We start from the raw sequence: 18,031 nt of genomic DNA, 5'->3' as shown, positions 1-18,031 counted from the left end.
TTGATCTTTTTTCTTACTTCAAAGTGAAATTAATGGATAAATTGGAGCTGTCTAGTGTGTGTGTGTGCACCCTCACATGCACACACACACATGCTAATGCATACACACAGAGGTAGGCACACCCATGAATATTTTGAACTGTTTTTTTCCAGTTCCAGTTGCAGTGCACTCAGAAAAACCAAACCAGTCTCTATAGCAACAGATGGCTGAATGAGCTGCGGTGCAGCGACAAACGTAGACACACTGAATTAATATAACCTATTTTAACCTCAGAGTATTTTACATGGTAGTAACAGACATTTTTATTCAACAATGACCCTGACAAATAAAAACAAAATTGAGGCAGATGAACAGAATATTTTTGCCAGTTTTTCTCGCTGTTTTGTGTCACAATCTTTGCATAGTTGTGGATTTCAGAGCAGACGAGTGTATTTGGTGTGGACACAGTGTGTGTGAGTGTTGAGGTGGACAGAAAAGGGAGAAAAAGAGCAGGCAGATGGGAAGGTGAGGCATGAACCTGGAGAGAAGCACAGATGGAGGATGAGTCATGTGACTCATGGAGTGTGTGGAGTGGCAGGCAGAGACTTGGAACAAGCCCAGGATGAGCCACTGGACAGACCATAGCTGTGACACAGGAAGGCCTTAGTCTATGATTATCTGCAGAAACCTACTGCAAAATAATTTAGTCAGAGAAATGACGAGATATTGCAGTATGACCTCATAGAACCAGTGTTTAAAAAATGGCACTTATCCAAATCAGTCCTCAGCAAAATTCAGTCTGTTTAATTCCACATCAAGGAAACTATAAGAGAGAGTACGTTTAGATTCCCTGATTGAAGGAAGATTTATGTAACTTTGTAGTGCAATGTGGCCTGATTAGTGCCACATCAAATCTATCCTTGGTCTGAGTGCAGTTCGGCCCCATTCCAACTATGATGTATGATGTTGCCCTGACTGCTATCACCTCTTGCTTTGAATGTGTTGTATGGCACTATTTCAAGTCATTTACACCGCACTTATTGAAAGCATAGCTGACATTATTTATTTAAAGTGGTAACAGGTCCAGCTCATCTCTCTGATGGTTTGTCACCCAACTGAATACAATATCAGCTGCACTACAGAGGCTTGAAAATATGTCATAAGTTTGGTGTATTAGCAAAACTCCAGTGAAAACTACAGCAGATTTGTTTTTCTGTCAGACTTTTTATGCCAAGTGGGTGCTCTTAATACAATCTGATCGATGTACGAGTTTAATCTTAACCTAAAAAGATTCATATATAATAATATAATACTTTTGTCTCTTAAATTTTCTGAATACATCCTGTAACTCTGGTACTGAGTGTGCTGAAGGCCTTTATTGGCACTGACGAGGTTTAACCAGCCGCTGTTTTTTTTTTTTTTTTTTTTTTTTTGGCTGACTTTTCAATCAAAATGTCTTCAGGTATCAAGTTATACAAAACAAATGCTAGTCTTAAACTTCTCAAGGACAGTTTTTTTTGTCTCTCTCACTCTCTCATGCAATAAGATCTACATAAGGATGCAGGATGCAGTTCTTGTTGTGGACTAATACCTCTGTGGTACGTCTAAAAACAGTGTTCCTTCTTCACTAAAAGGCAGGCAGAACTCTTCAGTGCAGTCTAAAACTTGTCGGGGGGCCAAACGAGCCTTGATGCAACTCCAGGCCCTTGACACTAGTTCATTGTAGACTTTTGTTTTTTCTGACACCGTTCTGTGTCAGATCCAAAATGTAATATCCACTCTGGCTTGTTATAATGGTCTACTTAAATCTCATAGGGATAATGAGCCACTGGCATCTTGAGCAGGGGGGAAACCATCAGTTCTCTCTCCTCTGACAAGCTTCATGACTTCATCACCTCCATAGCCCCTTTCACTGCAAGAAGGGGAACAATTACACTTTTGTCCGTGCAACCGCTTGTCCCTCTTATTTTGGCGGTATGACCACTAGCGGAGCCCCTCTCCGCGGCCTCCACATTAGCACTTGGGCGTCGTTGGCGTTCGGCCTCCCCAGTGCGTTGGGAGGAATGGGTTCCTGGTAGTTGAGGATGTGAGGCTGCTCCTGGTAGGGACGACCCATCAGTGAGGCCCGAGAGCCCAGAGGCATGTCTGGGTCCACAGCGATGTCCACCCGCATCCTCCACCGCACCGTCTGCAACACGATACGCTCCTAAGAGAGGAGAGATGCAGTCTATTTTAAATACATGTACGTGTTTATTGAAGCTTAAGCTGATCGTTCATTATGTCTTCTACTGCTGTGCAGTAAATGTGCATCCTAATAAATGTTATATTACTTAACCCTGATTTACAATCATTTAATTTTAACTGACACAGGGGAACATTTGACTGAGATAAGAAATATAATGCCAGTTTTCAGACCCATGAACACTCATTTCTGCAATGAACAGCCAATGCAAAAGGACAGGTACGCTCTTTTCCTGCTCTTAACTTCTTAACCAACATTGAAGAAAACAAACCTTCTCTATAAGGAAGAATATTACACGACAAAAAGACCATGCTCACACACTGTAGGCATCCTGATAACCGCTATGCTGGACTGGTTTTTGATGGGCCAGCTCAGGGGCTATATTCAGGTTGAGTTGAAGGCAAAGATGAGGTACTTTGTAACTTTACACCAGAGAGGGAAAGTGCGGGAGGAGCTGCTAACATCACAGCCGGTCTGTGTGTAATGCAAGAACAGCTTCTACAAATGTGAGCTCTTCATTCAAACTGCACATATGAGTTTACTAAGATATGAGTTTGATACATGTGAGAACAAACTTTATTCTCAGGTGTGTTTTTGTCCCACCTTTGTGACAGAGTTCATGGCCACCAGCCAGGTGATGAAGCTCTGGTCCCGGGTGATGTGGGTCAGCATGGGCGTGTTGCTGTTGCTGATGGGGACGGCCCAGGTCACGCTGGGGTAGAAGTTGTCATTCATACTGACGGTCAGGCGGGACGGTTTGGACGTGGGGCCCGTGAGAGTGACTGTCTCGGTGGTGTTGCCGTACCAGGGGTAGCTGACGCCATCCGAGTCGCTGATGGCCTTGACCCGACCCTCACGAAGCTCTGGTAACTCCCAGCTGGACCTGCGGCAGCAGTGGACGGAGGAGGACAGAGTGAGAGGATGAGAGGCTTTTTTTGGCAGCGGCAGGTGCAGAGTTGTGGTCTAGATGCTCTGAGTTTGTGTGCGAGTGAGGAAAACAGAAAGAGGTATGCACAGCCTAACACATTACCCACTTAGACACTCATACACTGAACAAAAAGTTAAACTCTGATGGTGTCCTCTATACACTTACATGCCAATATCACCATAGGTGTTGTAGAACTCCATCTGGGTGCAAGCTTGGATCCAGCCCACCACCCAGGTTTCATTACGGGGCACTGGTGGCATCACAACTCCTGCTGAGGCCCTGAAGTAAGGGGTCTTGTAACGGAGCACAATCGGTGAGTTCTCCTCAATGATGGTGGGACACTGGTCAATAGAGGCCGACACCTCATACACCACAATGTTCTCCCGTCTGATGCGGGGCTTGCATGCGATGCTCTGAATACAGCCCATAGTGCAGGCAACAAGCAAAATGAGCAAAACCAGAGAGGAAGGGAGCAAATGATACCTGGCCAGTATGCACATCAGTCCCCTCCGGATTCCACCCTTGCCTGAAGAGCAGATCTAATCATTCAATTGCCCATCATCACTGATTGGTTGGGAAGAGGGGGGAAGGAGAGAAAATGATAGGGAGTATCACAGTCACCATTGATCAAACATGAAAGCATCCACCATCATATGTTCAGGATGATATGAAGGTGAGAGCGCAGTGGGGACTGGGGGGGAAGTATCACAGATCTCCGCAGCCTCCTCCCCCCGGTCTGCCTGCTGACTGCCGCACTGCCCTTGGCGCTCGTCCCCAGAAACTGCAATCCGGCCTCCCCTGGGCTGCTGCTGCTTCTCCGCCGTGCGTCCGGAGGCTCCTCTGCTCCTTGTCGAGTCCACACGTCCGGCTGCACGTCGGTGCCCCTTGATCCTGCTGCTCTGCTCCCGGCTCTGCGCTGTCATGTCAAGTGGCGACAGGGCAGCCAGGTGCGTCAGAGGAGGGGGGCTGGATGCCTTTTGTTTGCCTAGCTTTCCTTGTATTAGCCCTACATTCGCGCGGCGCCCTCAAAAGACAAAATCGGGCTCTTCATCACTTTGACCTACATGAAAAGAAGCTTCATCAAATGAACGAGGACGTGTCTTATAAAGGCGAGACGGCAGGGCTATAACAGGCGGTTTTAATGTTTTCCTCGCAGTGTGCTTCCATTCTTGGGGATGCATGAATGGTGCATCATGAATGGAGGCAGCGAGGCGGCATAAACGTGCAGAAAACACTGACTGTATCCAGGCGTCTCCCCGTTAGCCGTCTCATCGTTGTGTCTCCTCGAGCTGGTGAGTATCACGGACCGGAGAGCATCCTCTTCCAGCCGCGCGTCGCCGTGTTCGGTTAGAAGGTGCTGATGCTGGGGAGGCAGGGGAGGGGCGTCACCCGACCTCTGCATTGAAAAAAATAACAAGTGCGAGTGGGCGTGGCTACGGCCAGCGTCACGCCTCTGAGAAACTCCCATTGGTCGACTCAGGTCAACAGCGGAAGTGGTGTCGTTTGGCTCCGCGACTTCCTACCGACCGAGACTGACACGCATTCACCGGTCAGCTCGGCTTAATATTCCTGCCCACCTCCACCACCCAACCCCGCCGGTTCACGTCCGCAGCTGGTGGTGCTGGTTTATGATCGGTAACGTGTCTCAGAGGGTGTCGAGCTTGTTGTACCGGGTGTCGCTGATGATGAAGCCGCAGGTTGTGTTCGTGCTGGGCGGGCCTGGCGCCGGCAAAGGGACCCAGTGCTCCAAAATCGTGGAGGTACGAGAGATGGCGAGAAAAATGACAATGAAAACTACCGACTTTTGTGATTATGAGCTAGCATGTCGTAAAGAAAATAGTACTTAGTAAATTTTAGGCTCACTGTGCCTTACAATTGCACCGTTTTTGCGAGGTAATGTTAAAATTTCATTGACTTCCGGTTGTCCTCTAAAATGAATCAGTGTTAGCCAGCTAGCTGGTTAGCCACACAGGGTATATATTATATGTGCTGATATACAAGCTTGTGTTGGCGTACAGGAGCTACAAAAGTACCACTTTAATATTTTAAATTGTTCAGACACTCTTCCGTGTTAATTTCTGACGGCTGAGTAAAAGCAGTAAAATTACAGTGTTTGATTAGTTTGCCTGTGTAAATAGGCTAAATGAAAATCTGCCTCTTAGCCTCACACAGTACAAACACAGCCAACAGGACATCCCCAATTGACATTTGCTCCATGGTGTAACCTTATCATTGACTTATGTATGCAGCTGGGATTATGTAATGGTCAGTGTAACTCTGGAGTGCACTTGGCCACAGAAACATAGACTGACACAGACATTTATCAGCTGAGGAACCTTTACCTCGCCCAGTATAGTTGTACCAGATAAAGAGACAGATACTATTTTCCTTGTGTTAGCACCTTTATTTTTACCCTCTGTTGTAGTTTCTGCAGCTATGCGCTCACAACATTAAGTGTTCTGTGATTGTTTGTGGTTGGAGTGTAGAGTGAAATACTGATTTTAAGACTGAAATGGAGCAAATGTTATCCCCTTAACGTTTCATATTAATTCATTTGTTCACTGCATCACACACCACCCCTAAGGAAGCAGCTTGGATGTGACAAAAATATTTTTAACAAGCTGCCCAAAAACTTTCAAAAAGTCATAACTCTGCTTAAGGATTCTGCTTTGATGTTTCTCTGAAAGTCAAAAGACATGAAAGCTCATGAAGCTGCAGCTCTACTGGGGGCCAGTGTTGATTCTTTGATGTATGTGTGTTTGAGAGAGAACTCCTATAAGACAGACTTTAAAACTACGTATGTTCACGGATGTTCCTGGGTGTTGGCTGCCATGCTTCGTGTGCAGTGGTTAGGCCTGAATGGCAGCTCTGCACAGAGACTCTTTTCATTCTGTACACAGGGACTGACTTTTTCCTGGCTTGTGAGTGAGGAGGATTTAATCCTTCTGCAAAAGCTGTCCACCTCACTGTGGAGTTTAGTGTTGATAAAAAAATTGCTGGATGACTAGTTTTGAAGTGCTTTGTTTTACTAGTTTTTTTTTTTTAATCACAAGGTCACCCATTCATATTTAAAAACTGTCTGTGTTTTTATGTCTCTCAGAACTACAGCTACACCCATTTGTCAGCTGGTGATTTGCTGAGAGCAGAGCGAGCCAGAGAGGGGTCAGAGTTCGGACAACTGATTGCCAACTACATCAAGGAGGGCAAAATAGTCCCTGTGGAGATCACCATCAATTTACTCAGGAAGGTGTGTACCAAATACTGGCTGCAAATCAGGTTTGTGTGTGCATGACAAAAGATAGACTGATAGGGATCAGACAATTTATTCAGGACCGGTTTTCAACTTTTGTTAAGGAATACTTTAGAAAATACTTTTCCTGCAGTTAACTTTAACTCAGATCACAGATTTATGTCTGTTTCTGTCTCTTTGAATTTTGATTCTGTTCTCTTGGTTACTCATTCTGGTGTTATCTGGGCAGAACGTCTTTTGTTTACTGCTGAAAAAAACAAGTCGATTAGTCAATTTGCAGGTTGTGAAACTGTGATAATCAATTCATTTTTGAAGTGATTTATTAAGTAAATACACAAAACATTTGTCTGTCTTTGTGAATGTGTGAATTTAGTGTTTCTCTGTTGTTGTTAGATTAAATGTTTTGTTTTGGGATGTTGGCCACATGATAAATAATTTTGAAGAAATCACTTTGGTAACATTTGATTTTCAATTATGTCATGTTGAAAAACTAGTTCACAGTAATTTAAGAAAGTAATTATTAGTTGCAGATTTATTTTTCATACCATATACTTTGTTGGTTGCAGTCCAGTCTATGTTTGAACAGCTCTAGTGTGTTTTGAAATGGTTTTCGGCACTTGCAAAATACAAGCTGCACTATGAAGCTGTCCAGTTTTCTTACTTAAGTCTGTCAGCATCACGATACAGATATTTTTATGCAGAGCACACTGAGTAGTATTTGTGTGTGATTGCCCTTTTTAATGGTCTGTCTGGAATCAGGTTCTGACTGAATAACTAGCTGTTTCACTGAATTCACATAAAGGACTAAAAATAGTTTCGTCCCTGTTCTTTAAGGCAATGGAGGAGACGATGGAGAAAGATGCAAAAAAGTTCCGTTTCCTCATTGACGGCTTCCCCCGCAATGAGGACAACTTGCAGGGGTGGAACACTGTCATGGATGGCAAAGCAGATGTCAAATTTGTGCTTTTCTTTGACTGCAGCAATGAGGTAGGTCATGGAAACTGGAGAGCTGAGCCCCCACCTCTAGCTGTTTTTAGTTACATAGCGAGTGCTGAGCTCAAATCCAAGGAGCCACTTTACACTGAGGACATGATCTCTTTTGTGCACAGGTCTGCATCCACAGATGTCTAGAAAGAGGGAAGAGCAGTGGGCGCACAGATGACAACAGAGAAAGCCTGGAGAAAAGGTACAGTCCTGAGACACAAGCAAAATATCTGATTTTAGACCTTAACACTGGAGAACCTCAGATTTTAGTGTACACTCTACAAAAATGTCCTGCTGTTACTATTGATTTGATGTCCTGATTTCCTTCTGCCTCTGACAAAGTACAACAAGCATGTCTGGTCAGTATAGATTTGTCTGACCCACTTAACTGACTGTTGGATACCTGCATGTGTGTTTTTGACCTAATTTGTGTCTCCTTTGAGTCCCCTGTGTCATCTGACCCCAATAACCAGGCATATTTTCCTCTGATGCAGAATCCAAACCTACCTGCAGTCTACACGACCAATCATTGAACTGTATGAGAAACACGGCAAGGTGCGCACCATAGACGCCTCTCGTTCTGTGGACGAGGTGAGTAAATAATATCAGGTGTAGGAGAATGTGAATGTAGCATCAGTGAATGGTACCATCAGATTCCCAAAGGGACGTTTGGTGGGTGAAGCATAGGAGGAGGGAAAATAAGCTAATGAGAACCACTGCAGCTGATTGCCTGGCCAAGGGCAACCTGACTGAAACATGACCCCCCACCCCCTTTAAGCTTTAACATCTCTTAATGGAACCAAATGAAATAAAGAGTCTGATTTAAAGAGCAAACATAAGTAGGGTGATGTGATGGGGTTTCCCACCAGTTTAAACCAGCTCACTGTGGTAGTTTGAAAAACAAGGCGGTACCACACTGACTCCAGCAGTAAGGACAGACCACAAAATAAAAACACAAGAAGTTTTCAAAACTTACCAGGTTTTGTTCAGTCCCACATTAGCTGTCAAACTATAATCAAGTAGTTTGTTCTGTTTGGCAGCAAAGCCTGTAAAGGCATTAGAGAGTAAATTAGAGGAGGAAACAAGCAGGCTGGCTCAAGGGCATTACTGAGGTACATGGGAAAATTACCCCAGTCCGGCAGAAAGGAAAACTGTTCCAGCTGGACGCTTTAAGATGTAGTTCATCTGATGACCACTAGATGCTCTTTAAAAATATATTCCTAATCTATATCTTTGGAAATGCAAAGTCAACATTCCAGGTTAGCTCCACCTTAACCTCAAAATAATGACTCTCTGGCTCCACATGACAGGACACAGTGATAAATATTTCATGCGTGTAGAAACAAGGGTGACTGATTCTTAAGTCCAAGACATTGCACTGCCTCATTTGGGGCACAGGCAGCAACTGGGTGGCATTTTCGCTCCTAGTATTTGCTGAGATCTGTGGATGGAGTGACTCTCTCTTATCACTCTACCTGTAGAACGATATATGTTACAGGTTTGTCTGTGCTCACCCTAGAAATGAGTCATAGTCCAGTTTACACTAATGTGGACCTCACAGTAACATAAACTGAGAATGAATGTTAAAGTGATGTAGGAAACAATGAAAAAAAGGTGTTGATGTATTTTAAGAATTCTAAGAACAAATCAGACAAATAATTTTTCAAAACAGTGCTTCTTTTTTTTCATATTATATTAAAACATGTCCAGAGTCACAAATCCACATTTTAAGTTTATTATAAATGGATATTTGCACTTGTTTCTCACTTCCAAATAAGGACTTCAAATTATAGCTGAAACAATGAATTTATTAGTCAAGTCACAGAAAATTAATTGGAAACTATTTTGACAACTGATTAACCTCATCCCCCGATTTCAGCAATGACATTAATGACTAAAATATTACTATAATTAATAAAATTAAATTGAAATGTTTAAAAAAAAATTCAATGGGATCAGAGTAATAAATATGTGCAGCACTTCAGGTTATTCTGGAGTAGTTACTTGGCTGGAGCTGAAATCCAGCCCCATGTTTGTATCCAGTTAAGTCAAAATTCCCTGGTCTTCTTTTCCAGGTGTTTGCTGATGTGAAAGCCGTCCTGGACAAAGAGGATTGAATTTTTCCAGCTGCCAACAACATTCACTTAACTTTTTAGTTTTCTTTTTATCAACTGCAAGTACACTATAAAGTTTATGTCCATTCATATGACTTTTTACTTTGGTTACTTATTTTTTTGTTTTCCATGTCTTTTATAATTGCTGCACTGTTTGTGAGTGTGTGTACAATATGTATTGGTGTGAATGACAAGTAGACATGCTTAGCAGCTACTTATGATCATCTAGTTCATGTTCAGGAGAGCTCACAGCTCATCTGCACTGTCTGTCATCATAGTCTGAGGCCTTTGCATAGGAACAAAATTTATCTTAGCTTAGAGAGACATTTGTCTATCAAAGACACCCATAGTACTGGAGGTCTCTACAAAAAATGATAAATGTCACTAATGTCTTCAGAGTATCATGTCATTGGAAGCAGCCATAGTGCTTCAGACCAAATAGTTGTTTGACCTGATGGCAACAGACCAGGATTGAAAGGAGCCAATAACCTGTCTGGCATCCAAATAAAAATGCTTATAACATCAATCTCACGTCTGTCACAACACTGGCATCATCAGACTACTCAGTCTGAACTGCTTTTGTCCCACATACAGTTATTGGGTACTCTGTTTCTGTGATAAATGGCTCATTCTTCAATGAATATATGACTCTGTAATACCAGAACTCAGACTGATGTGCTTCACCATAGCTATGACACCTGGGACTAGTCATACTTTAGAGGAAACATGAAGAGAAAAATGAACTTTTTGTTAAATCTGTACTGTATCTTCTTGAAGGACTGAGGATAAAGCTGAAAAGTAGAAACATCGAGTTCTTTTCCTTTGCTTGATTCTGTTATACAGTTTTCTCCTAGTTATTTGCCTTTGTAAGTTCTATTATATCGGTACAGTGCTGTAGTCAAATTATCACCTTTTGCACACAGTTTTACACAAAACCACATGCACTTAGCTGATCAGCCAGCAGGGGGCGCCCGACGCCATTGTCCAATTTGGGCAAGTTAAAGTTTTGTTTTAACAAGGGGTGAAACCTGGCTCATTCATCAAATAAATGAATGCTAAAATTAAATATTTTTGGCTGATTTAGTAAATGTATAAGTGCTAAAATTAAAACAAATTATTACATTTACAAATAAGTGTAGATAATTGAGAGCTAAACTTATAATTTATTTCTACAAATCTGCTTCAGTGTTCAAATATTTATCCCCAAGTAAAATATATTAATGTATTTATTTCAGCATTCATTATGTGGTTACAGTTATCTGTATTATTTCAAAAGTATACAGCACCAGTCAAAGGTTAAGACACACCTTCTCAATCTGTTTTTTTTATTTGTATTATTTTCTTCCTTGTCAGATTAATAATGAAGACATCAAAACTATGAAGAAACACATTTGGAATTATGAAGTAAACAACAGAAATAAACCAGAATATGTTTTACATTTTAGATTCTTCCAGTAGCCACCTTTTGCTTTGATGACAGCTTTGTACACTCTCTCTGTCAGATTCATCACCTGGAATGACTTTCCAACAGTTTTGAAGGAGTTCCCAGAGGTGCTGAGCACTAGTTGGCTGCTGTGCCTTCACTCTGCGATCCAAACCATCTTAGTTGGGTTTAGGTCAGGTGACTGTGGAGGCCAGGTCATCTGACGCAGCACTCCATCACTCTACTTCTTGGTCAATTAGCCCTCATATCCTGGAGGTGTGTTTGGGGTCATTGTCCTGTTGAACAATAAATGATGGTCCCAGATTCACACAGTCTCCTCTGAACAGTTAATGTTCAGAGATGTGTCTGCTACTTGAACTCTGTGAAGCATTTACGTGGGATCTAATCTGAGGTGCTGTTAATTTGCAGTTTCTTAGGCTGGTAACTAATGAACTTCTCCTCTGCAGCAGTGGTAAAGCTTGGTTTTCCTTTCCTGGGGCGGTTCTCATGAATCTGAGAGAAGAAGAAGAGAGAGAAGAGAATGCCAGAAGTGTTCAAAGCTGCCATCAAAGCAAAAGGTGGCTACTTTGAAGAATCTAAAATATGAAACATATTCTGGTTTGTTTTTGTTTACTACATAATTCCATATTGGTTCCTTCATAGTTTTATTGTCTTCAGTATTAATCTACAATGAAGAAAATAATAAGAACAAGGAAAACCCATTGAATGAGAATGTGTGTCCAAACTTTTGACTGGTACTGTATTACTTTTGCATTTATGCATTTATTGATTTAATTATTCATAAATAAGTCATCTTTTTATCCTCTGTAATATTTATCCCATTTCCCTTCTTACAAACACAGTCTAATTGACCGGATAAGCAAACCATCTGTTCTCCTCCAAGTGCTCATTCACATCAGGTTTGTTTTGTCTGTGTAGGAGAATAAATGATGATCCTCGAGTGAACACCAGGGAGAGCCAGAGAGAAGGTTTAGACTTTATACTTTACCTAAACTTTCAAAACTCTACTATAAAATACTTAAAGGTCCAGTTAAAAACAATAATAATAAAGGGCTAATACATGCTAAATCTAATTTTAAAAAACACAGAATAATACGTGTTATTAATACATACTTATACATTTTATTTTCATTTCATATATATACATATATATATACACACACACACACACACACACACACACACACATATATAATTAGCAGTTACAAAGACATTTGCTTACATATTACTAATATTCCTGAGCATTTTTAGCTTGAGGCCTGGTATATCCGCATTTTAAGAAATATAGACAACAGATTATTAGCTTCCGTAACAACAGTACCTGACATGCGTACACATAACAGGGCAACGTACCAAATGGGAAATGCAACACAAAAGCAGTTTATAACTACTGTCAAACTTAAAATATGTCAATAGTTAGTCTGAGAAAGTAGCTGTAGAAAAGTGTGAATGTAAGGCACCATGAATACACTGGTTTCATACAAGTGCACTGTAATACGTACATCAGGTCAGATTTCAGCAAAGAAAAAATTAGACTTTAAATAAGAATATAGCAGGTGCTGGACATGGAGTTTAACAATTTCAACAGGTCAACAACATTTTAAGTAGAAATATTTGAAAAGTATGAAAATATATGAATCACAGCATTATGAGTATGTGCAAAATACCAATAAGAGCCTAGAAATGATTGGGAAAAAAGAAAAAAAATATGTACAAAGCAATTTTTCAAAACAATGACAATCTGTAAATATTACAATACGTACCACAAACTATGAAATGGCAAAATAACAAGCCCTTGTGTTATCAACAGTCAGCAAAGCTCACTGTGTGTATGAAAAACTTAACGTAAATATATTCGTACTCTGCCAGCAGATGGCAATCTGGAAATATATATTATCTTATTTACAAAAAATAGCCCAATGAAAAATAACTGCATAAACTGAGACCATGGGATTGGGGAAATTTATATCAATATTGAAAGCAAAACTGTAACAGCGATTCTCAATCTGAATGAGAAAGAGGACTGTCCTTCAATGTTGACATTCTGTTGAGTAATTTGCAAAATAGAGAAATAACCTTTTCAAATTCACATTCAAAATGTACATTCTGTTGTTACACATTCACAACCAAAGCATTAACTGCTACAATCTTTGATATACCAAAGAGCTCACATAAAGTAATGTGCATCATTTACAAATGCAAAAAGGCCAAACATATATATATATATATATATATATATATATATATATATATATATATGTTTCTGTTTGTTTTTAGAAAAAATAAAAGTCTTTTGACAACATGGTGGCCGATGCAAAAAGAAAATGACACATAACGGGGCTGCAGCGGCCTCAGCAGGAGGTCACCAGGTTTGTGGTGATGTTGCTGGGAGCTCTGCGATACTGAGCCTTGGTGTTAGTGACTGCGCCATGCTTCTGTCTGAGATGAAGCCTCAGCTGACTCTTGTGCCTGAAGTGGAGGTCACATTTTTCACACTGAAGAAAAGGGGAAAAAATGTATTAGAATCGCTTTGTCAGTGGTAAGTTTCAACCCTTAACCCCCCACAGTTTTAGTTCACAGCTCTCCTGGATTACTCACTCAGGACTTATAACTACTGATAGACGCATGGATCATAGGGGAGAAGGGATTACTCTCTTTTTAGCCTACAGACACAGTGGATTAGGAGAGGAGACTGATTACAACGCTCACATGATAAGGCTTCTCCCCGGTGTGAATGCGCATGTGGCTCTTGAGCGTCTGAAGGTGGCGGAAGTGTGTCCCACAGATCTCGCAGGGGTACGGCTTCTCTCCTGTGTGAATTAACACATGGGCACGAAGATGGGCCACCTGCAGGAAAATGAAAAAAATATCTATGAAATACACACCGATAGAGGCGGCATTTTGACACATGCAACACTCTCCTGAAGATGTGTGATGTTTTTATTTTTTTCCTCACCTGGACAAATCGGGAACCGCATGTGTCACACTTGTATGGCTTTTCTCCAGAGTGGATACGGGTATGAGTTTTGAGGTTGGCTGGTCGGTTGAACTGAGCACCACAGATGTTGCAGTGGTACGGCTTTGCACCTGGATATTAAGATCAGAAGGTTGCACAGTGAATTAAACAGCCACATGCTAAAAGTCCACTTCATGCAACGTGAAAACGCCACAAAGACTTATTAATCTTACCGGTATGAACGGTCTTGTGGCTGGCCAGGTTTCCTTTATAGCGGAAGGCAGCCTGGCAGCAGTCACACTTGTATGGCTTATCACTGTGGACCTGGACCATGTGATCTTTCAGAGAATCTTCGTCTGCAAACTTGGAGTCACAACCATTGCAGAAGTACGTGTTGTTTTCTGTGGAGAAGAAGTGGTCAGTAACACCTCAAAAAATCCCACCACATTACTTGTCATAATATATATATGAGTTAATAGCACTTACCACAGCTGGAGAGGGAGTACTCTGAGTGTAGTTTGGTAGTGTCATCTCTGCTGTATGAGTCAGGAGAAAGGTGACCCATCTGAGGGCTGTCACAGCCACAGGACGAGCATCTGCGGTGGCTGCACACAAGACGAAGACCACAGAGTTCATATAATGTTCAGCTAAAGTGGGGTTATTCTGTTTAACAAATCTACAGGTTCATTTTACTGACAGTGACATGTAGTTATACCTGATGCTGCTGCAGGTGCTGCTGCTGCTGCTGCAGCTGTCAGCGCTCTGAGACATGGGGATTTCTCCTCTGTGCTCGTTGGCTCCCTCTTCTGACTGCACCTCACCATGTCCACCTGCTCCACCACTCCCGCAGGTGCTCTGCACAGGGGACATGGCTGTAACTTCAGCGTTGCCTCCTTGAGACCCTTTTTCATTCTCATCAGGAGTTTGGTTCATAACGATGAACTTGTACTTCTTCCAGTTGCGTGCCTTGGCGTCCTTTGGGCAGTCTGAGGGCTGTTTGAGGCTCAGGGTTGCGTTTCTGCTACTGCTGGACTCGGTGGGTGAATTTGGTTGGCAGTCAGATCTGAGTGGGCTTTGAGGGCTACAGATGACACCTTTGTTAAAGCCTGGAGACAACCTCAGGCAGCCGGTTTGAGGGTGCTGAACACTTTCTTCCTCCATAGGAGCAGCAGGCCCGTGATGGCTTCCGTGAGCTCCTGTCAGTTGGATGATTGTGGTGGGGAAACTAGGGTGAGATGGCACTGGGTGAGAGACGACGGTGGTGGATTCACTGTGACCCATGCTGGAGTTGGGTACCTGCGAGCATTGTTTCTGGGACAAAGCCCCTCCTCTGGGAAGGGCACTGATCTTATGGGAACTTTCCAGCTTCCCATGAAGGACATGGGGGTCACCGTAGACATGATAGGAGCCAGACGTGTTGATACCCCTGAAAACATTGGGGATGTTGCCCCTGCGCTCCTGGAACGGGGATGAGGCTGATGTGTGGTTGTTTCTTAAGTCTAGCTCTTTTTCATCAACAGGCCTCAAAGCAGGGATCTCCTCCGCCAGATGTAACGAGTTGATCTGTACCTCTTCAGTCTGTGTGTTCAGAGACTGATGCCTGCAGAAAAATATTCAACTACAAGTCAGATTCCTTCAGTTTTTACCAAGTCACTAGAGTGTTTCCTTTTACATTGTCTGTTGTCTTTTACCTAGACTTGATGAACCTGTGGCAGGTGTCAACCACATGCTCCATCTGGAGGAAGACGGCTGTGTTCATGGTGGCCAGGACCAGACTGTCTTTAAGGTTCAGGCAGGATGTGTACATGAAGTCCAGCAGGATGGAGAAACCTTTGGGGTCCACTTTGGGGTCTAAGCTGATGGCACGAAGGTTTGCATTCTCGGGGTTCATGAACACAGAATAAAAGAAGCCACTACAAGAGAGAAAGAGGGATGGAAACCATGTTTTATCATCCATAACAATTTAAATTAAGCAACAACTCTGGATCAGTTCCATTTAGGAAGGTGTGCAGGTAATTCCAGAAATTAAGTCTCTTCATTTAACAGGCTAAAAAAATGTCCACATGTACTCATGCTGCTTAACTTCTGTGTCAGTTCTCATGATGGTGCGTACCTGCAGGCCACCAAGATGGCCTTGTGAGCATGAAAATTCTGCCCATCCACCTGAATGGTGACATCAGTCAGGATGTTCCTGCTGCGGAGGCAGTTCAAGTTGAGCAGGACGTCACCTGCATGGCGTGTGAACTGAATGCAGCCATCTGCAGTCGTGGCCATGCTGTCACAATCTGAACCAGGTAACAAAAAGTTATCAATAATCTGTTAATTATCTAATAGTGATCCACTGCTAAATAATGGCACACATGAGATGCACAGATACTGAACTATGAGAACAAAAATAACAATGAGAGTATCTAGGAACCAATGGGAGCATAACACTTTACTACTAAATAATAATACATTACAGTTTAGGTTTATATGGGCTTTAACTTTGCTACATCCTGGTACACTGAAGAAATCATCTTATAAATCACTGTGAGTAAATTATACATCTTTTTATTATAGAAGATTATATATAGACTCTCATATATATTATCACTTCCGGCTCATGGACATACCTCTCTAATACAAGCCACCTGCCTCATGGGGTTTATAATCACAACAAGCTTTTGAACCAAACAAGAGTCTTGACCGTGTTCTGTCAAAAGGCGGCGCCATTGCAAAGAGAAAAGTAAGAGGGAGGTTTACCATGCCTAGTTTCTGATTGGGCCTTAAAGACGATGTTATTCTATAGGATATAATCAATGTTTTAACATAAATATGATTGAAAACTATGATATTTCTTCAGGTCATTTCTTTAAACTTAAAACAGCTTTTATTATAAGTTTTGAGACGATAACGACAAAGAACGGAGCCAGAGATAATACATTTACAAACTACAGTACATGCAAACACAATCCCACGTTGCTAAACTTTAGAGTTAGTTTAGTACTTGACTATAATTTCCCTCGTTTGTCTGTTTTCCGTGCAGTTTTTCAGCCTGCAACAGACCAAAGTGGATGCTGGCAGTCTGTAGCCTGTAGGTTGTAAACGTGTTTGACGTTGAGCACATTCCGTCCTGGCTGCTCAGATTAAGTTGCCAGTACACAGAGAGGTTTCCTGTTCCCCCGATATAAGTAGAACTCACTCCCATTTAACCCACTGACATATACTCCCCTCCTGTTGAACTAATCTCTCGAGTTATTTCCAAACCTCAAATATTAAACTGAACTGAGACAGTATGGTTTCGTGGGATGTGATTTCGAGGAGTGATTAGTTCTTGCTGCGTAACTTCGGCCGTGCGCCAACAAGCAGGCCAGCACAAGTCGTTCAAGTTGAGAAATACGGCTAAACTGTCACGTCTGAGGACTGCCCTGTACTTTAATTAACCTTTTAAATAGTTAAACATTTGATTGCTCGATTTAAAGTGATGCCGAAAAGTCGTCGGCTCTGCATTGGAGGCGATGAGTGCAGTGAAAAGATTTGTCGACGAGAGAAATGCGCAGAGAAAAAAATTAGATGTGACTGAACCAGACCGACCGGTTCTGTTGCGCCACTTTTGCTCGTCTGATAGGTATCTCGCTCGCAAAATGGTGTGTCAAATATAACCAGAGAAGGCCCAAATTAAATAAAGTAAGACTTAATATTTAGTTATAAATAGGGGTTACGGTTAACGTCGCAAAACAACGGTTTGTTTTCACTCTATTAAAGCCTACTTGATGTTCAAGTGTTACAATTAAATCCGAACACATGCCGTGAAGTTGCACTTCCGTCTAAAACACGGTCAAAGACAATGCAGCTGTCAAAACCAACTCTCACACTTCAAATCTGTTAGTTCACTTCTAGCTAAAAGGAATCACATAATATTTAAAATACTGAGGAAAAAAAATCCAGCTCCGTTGGAGCCTGGGCCGCCACGGGAGCGTCTGCTACTTCACTACACTTCTGACCTAATGCTGAGAAAATAGGAAGGAAAAAAAGTCACCTTGTAAAAGTTTCCTCGAAACTCTGTGCATCACCAGTTCTGAGAATCCAGTTCTAAGAAACACAGCAGCTCAATTCTCGGAATTTTAACAGAGGACCGTACCATTATCTTCG

The 18,031-nt window shown here is 42.0% G+C and overlaps 3 protein-coding genes across 3 annotated transcripts; 1 reads left to right on the top strand and 2 right to left on the bottom strand.

Annotated features, from left to right (window-relative positions):
- Window positions 1–277: 277 nt before the first annotated feature.
- On the bottom strand, window positions 278–4,557 carry fam78ba (family with sequence similarity 78 member Ba). The gene is made up of 3 exons (XM_018677207.2): window positions 3,315–4,557; window positions 2,825–3,104; window positions 278–2,185 (listed from the first exon to the last, which is right to left on the bottom strand). The coding sequence occupies exons 1-3, from the start codon at window positions 3,647–3,649 to the stop codon at window positions 1,943–1,945; spliced, it is 858 nt and encodes a 285-aa protein (XP_018532723.1). The 5' UTR covers window positions 3,650–4,557; the 3' UTR covers window positions 278–1,942.
- An 86-nt stretch (window positions 4,558–4,643) lies between these two features.
- On the top strand, window positions 4,644–10,308 carry cmpk (cytidylate kinase). The gene is made up of 6 exons (XM_018677208.2): window positions 4,644–4,909; window positions 6,250–6,396; window positions 7,234–7,386; window positions 7,509–7,585; window positions 7,878–7,974; window positions 9,459–10,308. Exons 1-6 carry the CDS (start codon window positions 4,778–4,780, stop codon window positions 9,498–9,500), a joined length of 648 nt encoding a protein of 215 aa, XP_018532724.1. The 5' UTR covers window positions 4,644–4,777; the 3' UTR covers window positions 9,501–10,308.
- A 1,732-nt stretch (window positions 10,309–12,040) lies between these two features.
- bcl6ab (BCL6A transcription repressor b) lies at window positions 12,041–17,988 on the bottom strand. The gene is made up of 9 exons (XM_018677204.2): window positions 17,919–17,988; window positions 16,011–16,182; window positions 15,589–15,810; window positions 14,613–15,497; window positions 14,384–14,502; window positions 14,131–14,298; window positions 13,898–14,028; window positions 13,651–13,788; window positions 12,041–13,436 (listed from the first exon to the last, which is right to left on the bottom strand). The coding sequence occupies exons 1-9, from the start codon at window positions 17,947–17,949 to the stop codon at window positions 13,293–13,295; spliced, it is 2,010 nt and encodes a 669-aa protein (XP_018532720.1). The 5' UTR covers window positions 17,950–17,988; the 3' UTR covers window positions 12,041–13,292.
- Between the last annotated feature and the right edge of the window lie 43 nt (window positions 17,989–18,031).

The sequence above is a fragment of the Lates calcarifer genome, linkage group LG4 (genome assembly GCF_001640805.2).
Source record: "Lates calcarifer isolate ASB-BC8 linkage group LG4, TLL_Latcal_v3, whole genome shotgun sequence".
Classification (NCBI taxonomy): Eukaryota; Metazoa; Chordata; class Actinopteri; family Centropomidae; genus Lates; species Lates calcarifer.
The sequence above is the reverse complement of the archived record's forward strand: the minus strand, read 5'-3'. Positions and strand labels throughout refer to the sequence as shown.

What these genes read in the sequence shown, in the direction of transcription:
- fam78ba (XM_018677207.2), bottom strand. Translation starts at nt 3,649, where the DNA reads ATGTGCATACTGGCCAGGTATCATTTGCTCCCTTCCTCTCTGGTTTTG. An exon ending in ACCTATGGTGATATTGGCAT is followed by an intron (nt 3,105 to 3,314) that starts GTAAGTGTATAG and finishes CTGCTGCCGCAG; the next exon opens with GTCCAGCTGGGAGTTACCAG. An exon ending in CCATGAACTCTGTCACAAAG is followed by an intron (nt 2,186 to 2,824) that starts GTGGGACAAAAA and finishes CTCCTCTCTTAG; the next exon opens with GAGCGTATCGTGTTGCAGAC.
- cmpk (XM_018677208.2), top strand. Translation starts at nt 4,778, where the DNA reads ATGATCGGTAACGTGTCTCAGAGGGTGTCGAGCTTGTTGTACCGGGTG. An exon ending in AGAGAAAGCCTGGAGAAAAG is followed by an intron (nt 7,586 to 7,877) that starts GTACAGTCCTGA and finishes CCTCTGATGCAG; the next exon opens with AATCCAAACCTACCTGCAGT. An exon ending in CCTCTCGTTCTGTGGACGAG is followed by an intron (nt 7,975 to 9,458) that starts GTGAGTAAATAA and finishes CTTCTTTTCCAG; the next exon opens with GTGTTTGCTGATGTGAAAGC.
- bcl6ab (XM_018677204.2), bottom strand. Translation starts at nt 17,949, where the DNA reads ATGCACAGAGTTTCGAGGAAACTTTTACAAG. An exon ending in CACAGGTTCATCAAGTCTAG is followed by an intron (nt 15,498 to 15,588) that starts GTAAAAGACAAC and finishes ATTTTTCTGCAG; the next exon opens with GCATCAGTCTCTGAACACAC. An exon ending in AGCACCTGCAGCAGCATCAG is followed by an intron (nt 14,503 to 14,612) that starts GTATAACTACAT and finishes TCTTGTGTGCAG; the next exon opens with CCACCGCAGATGCTCGTCCT.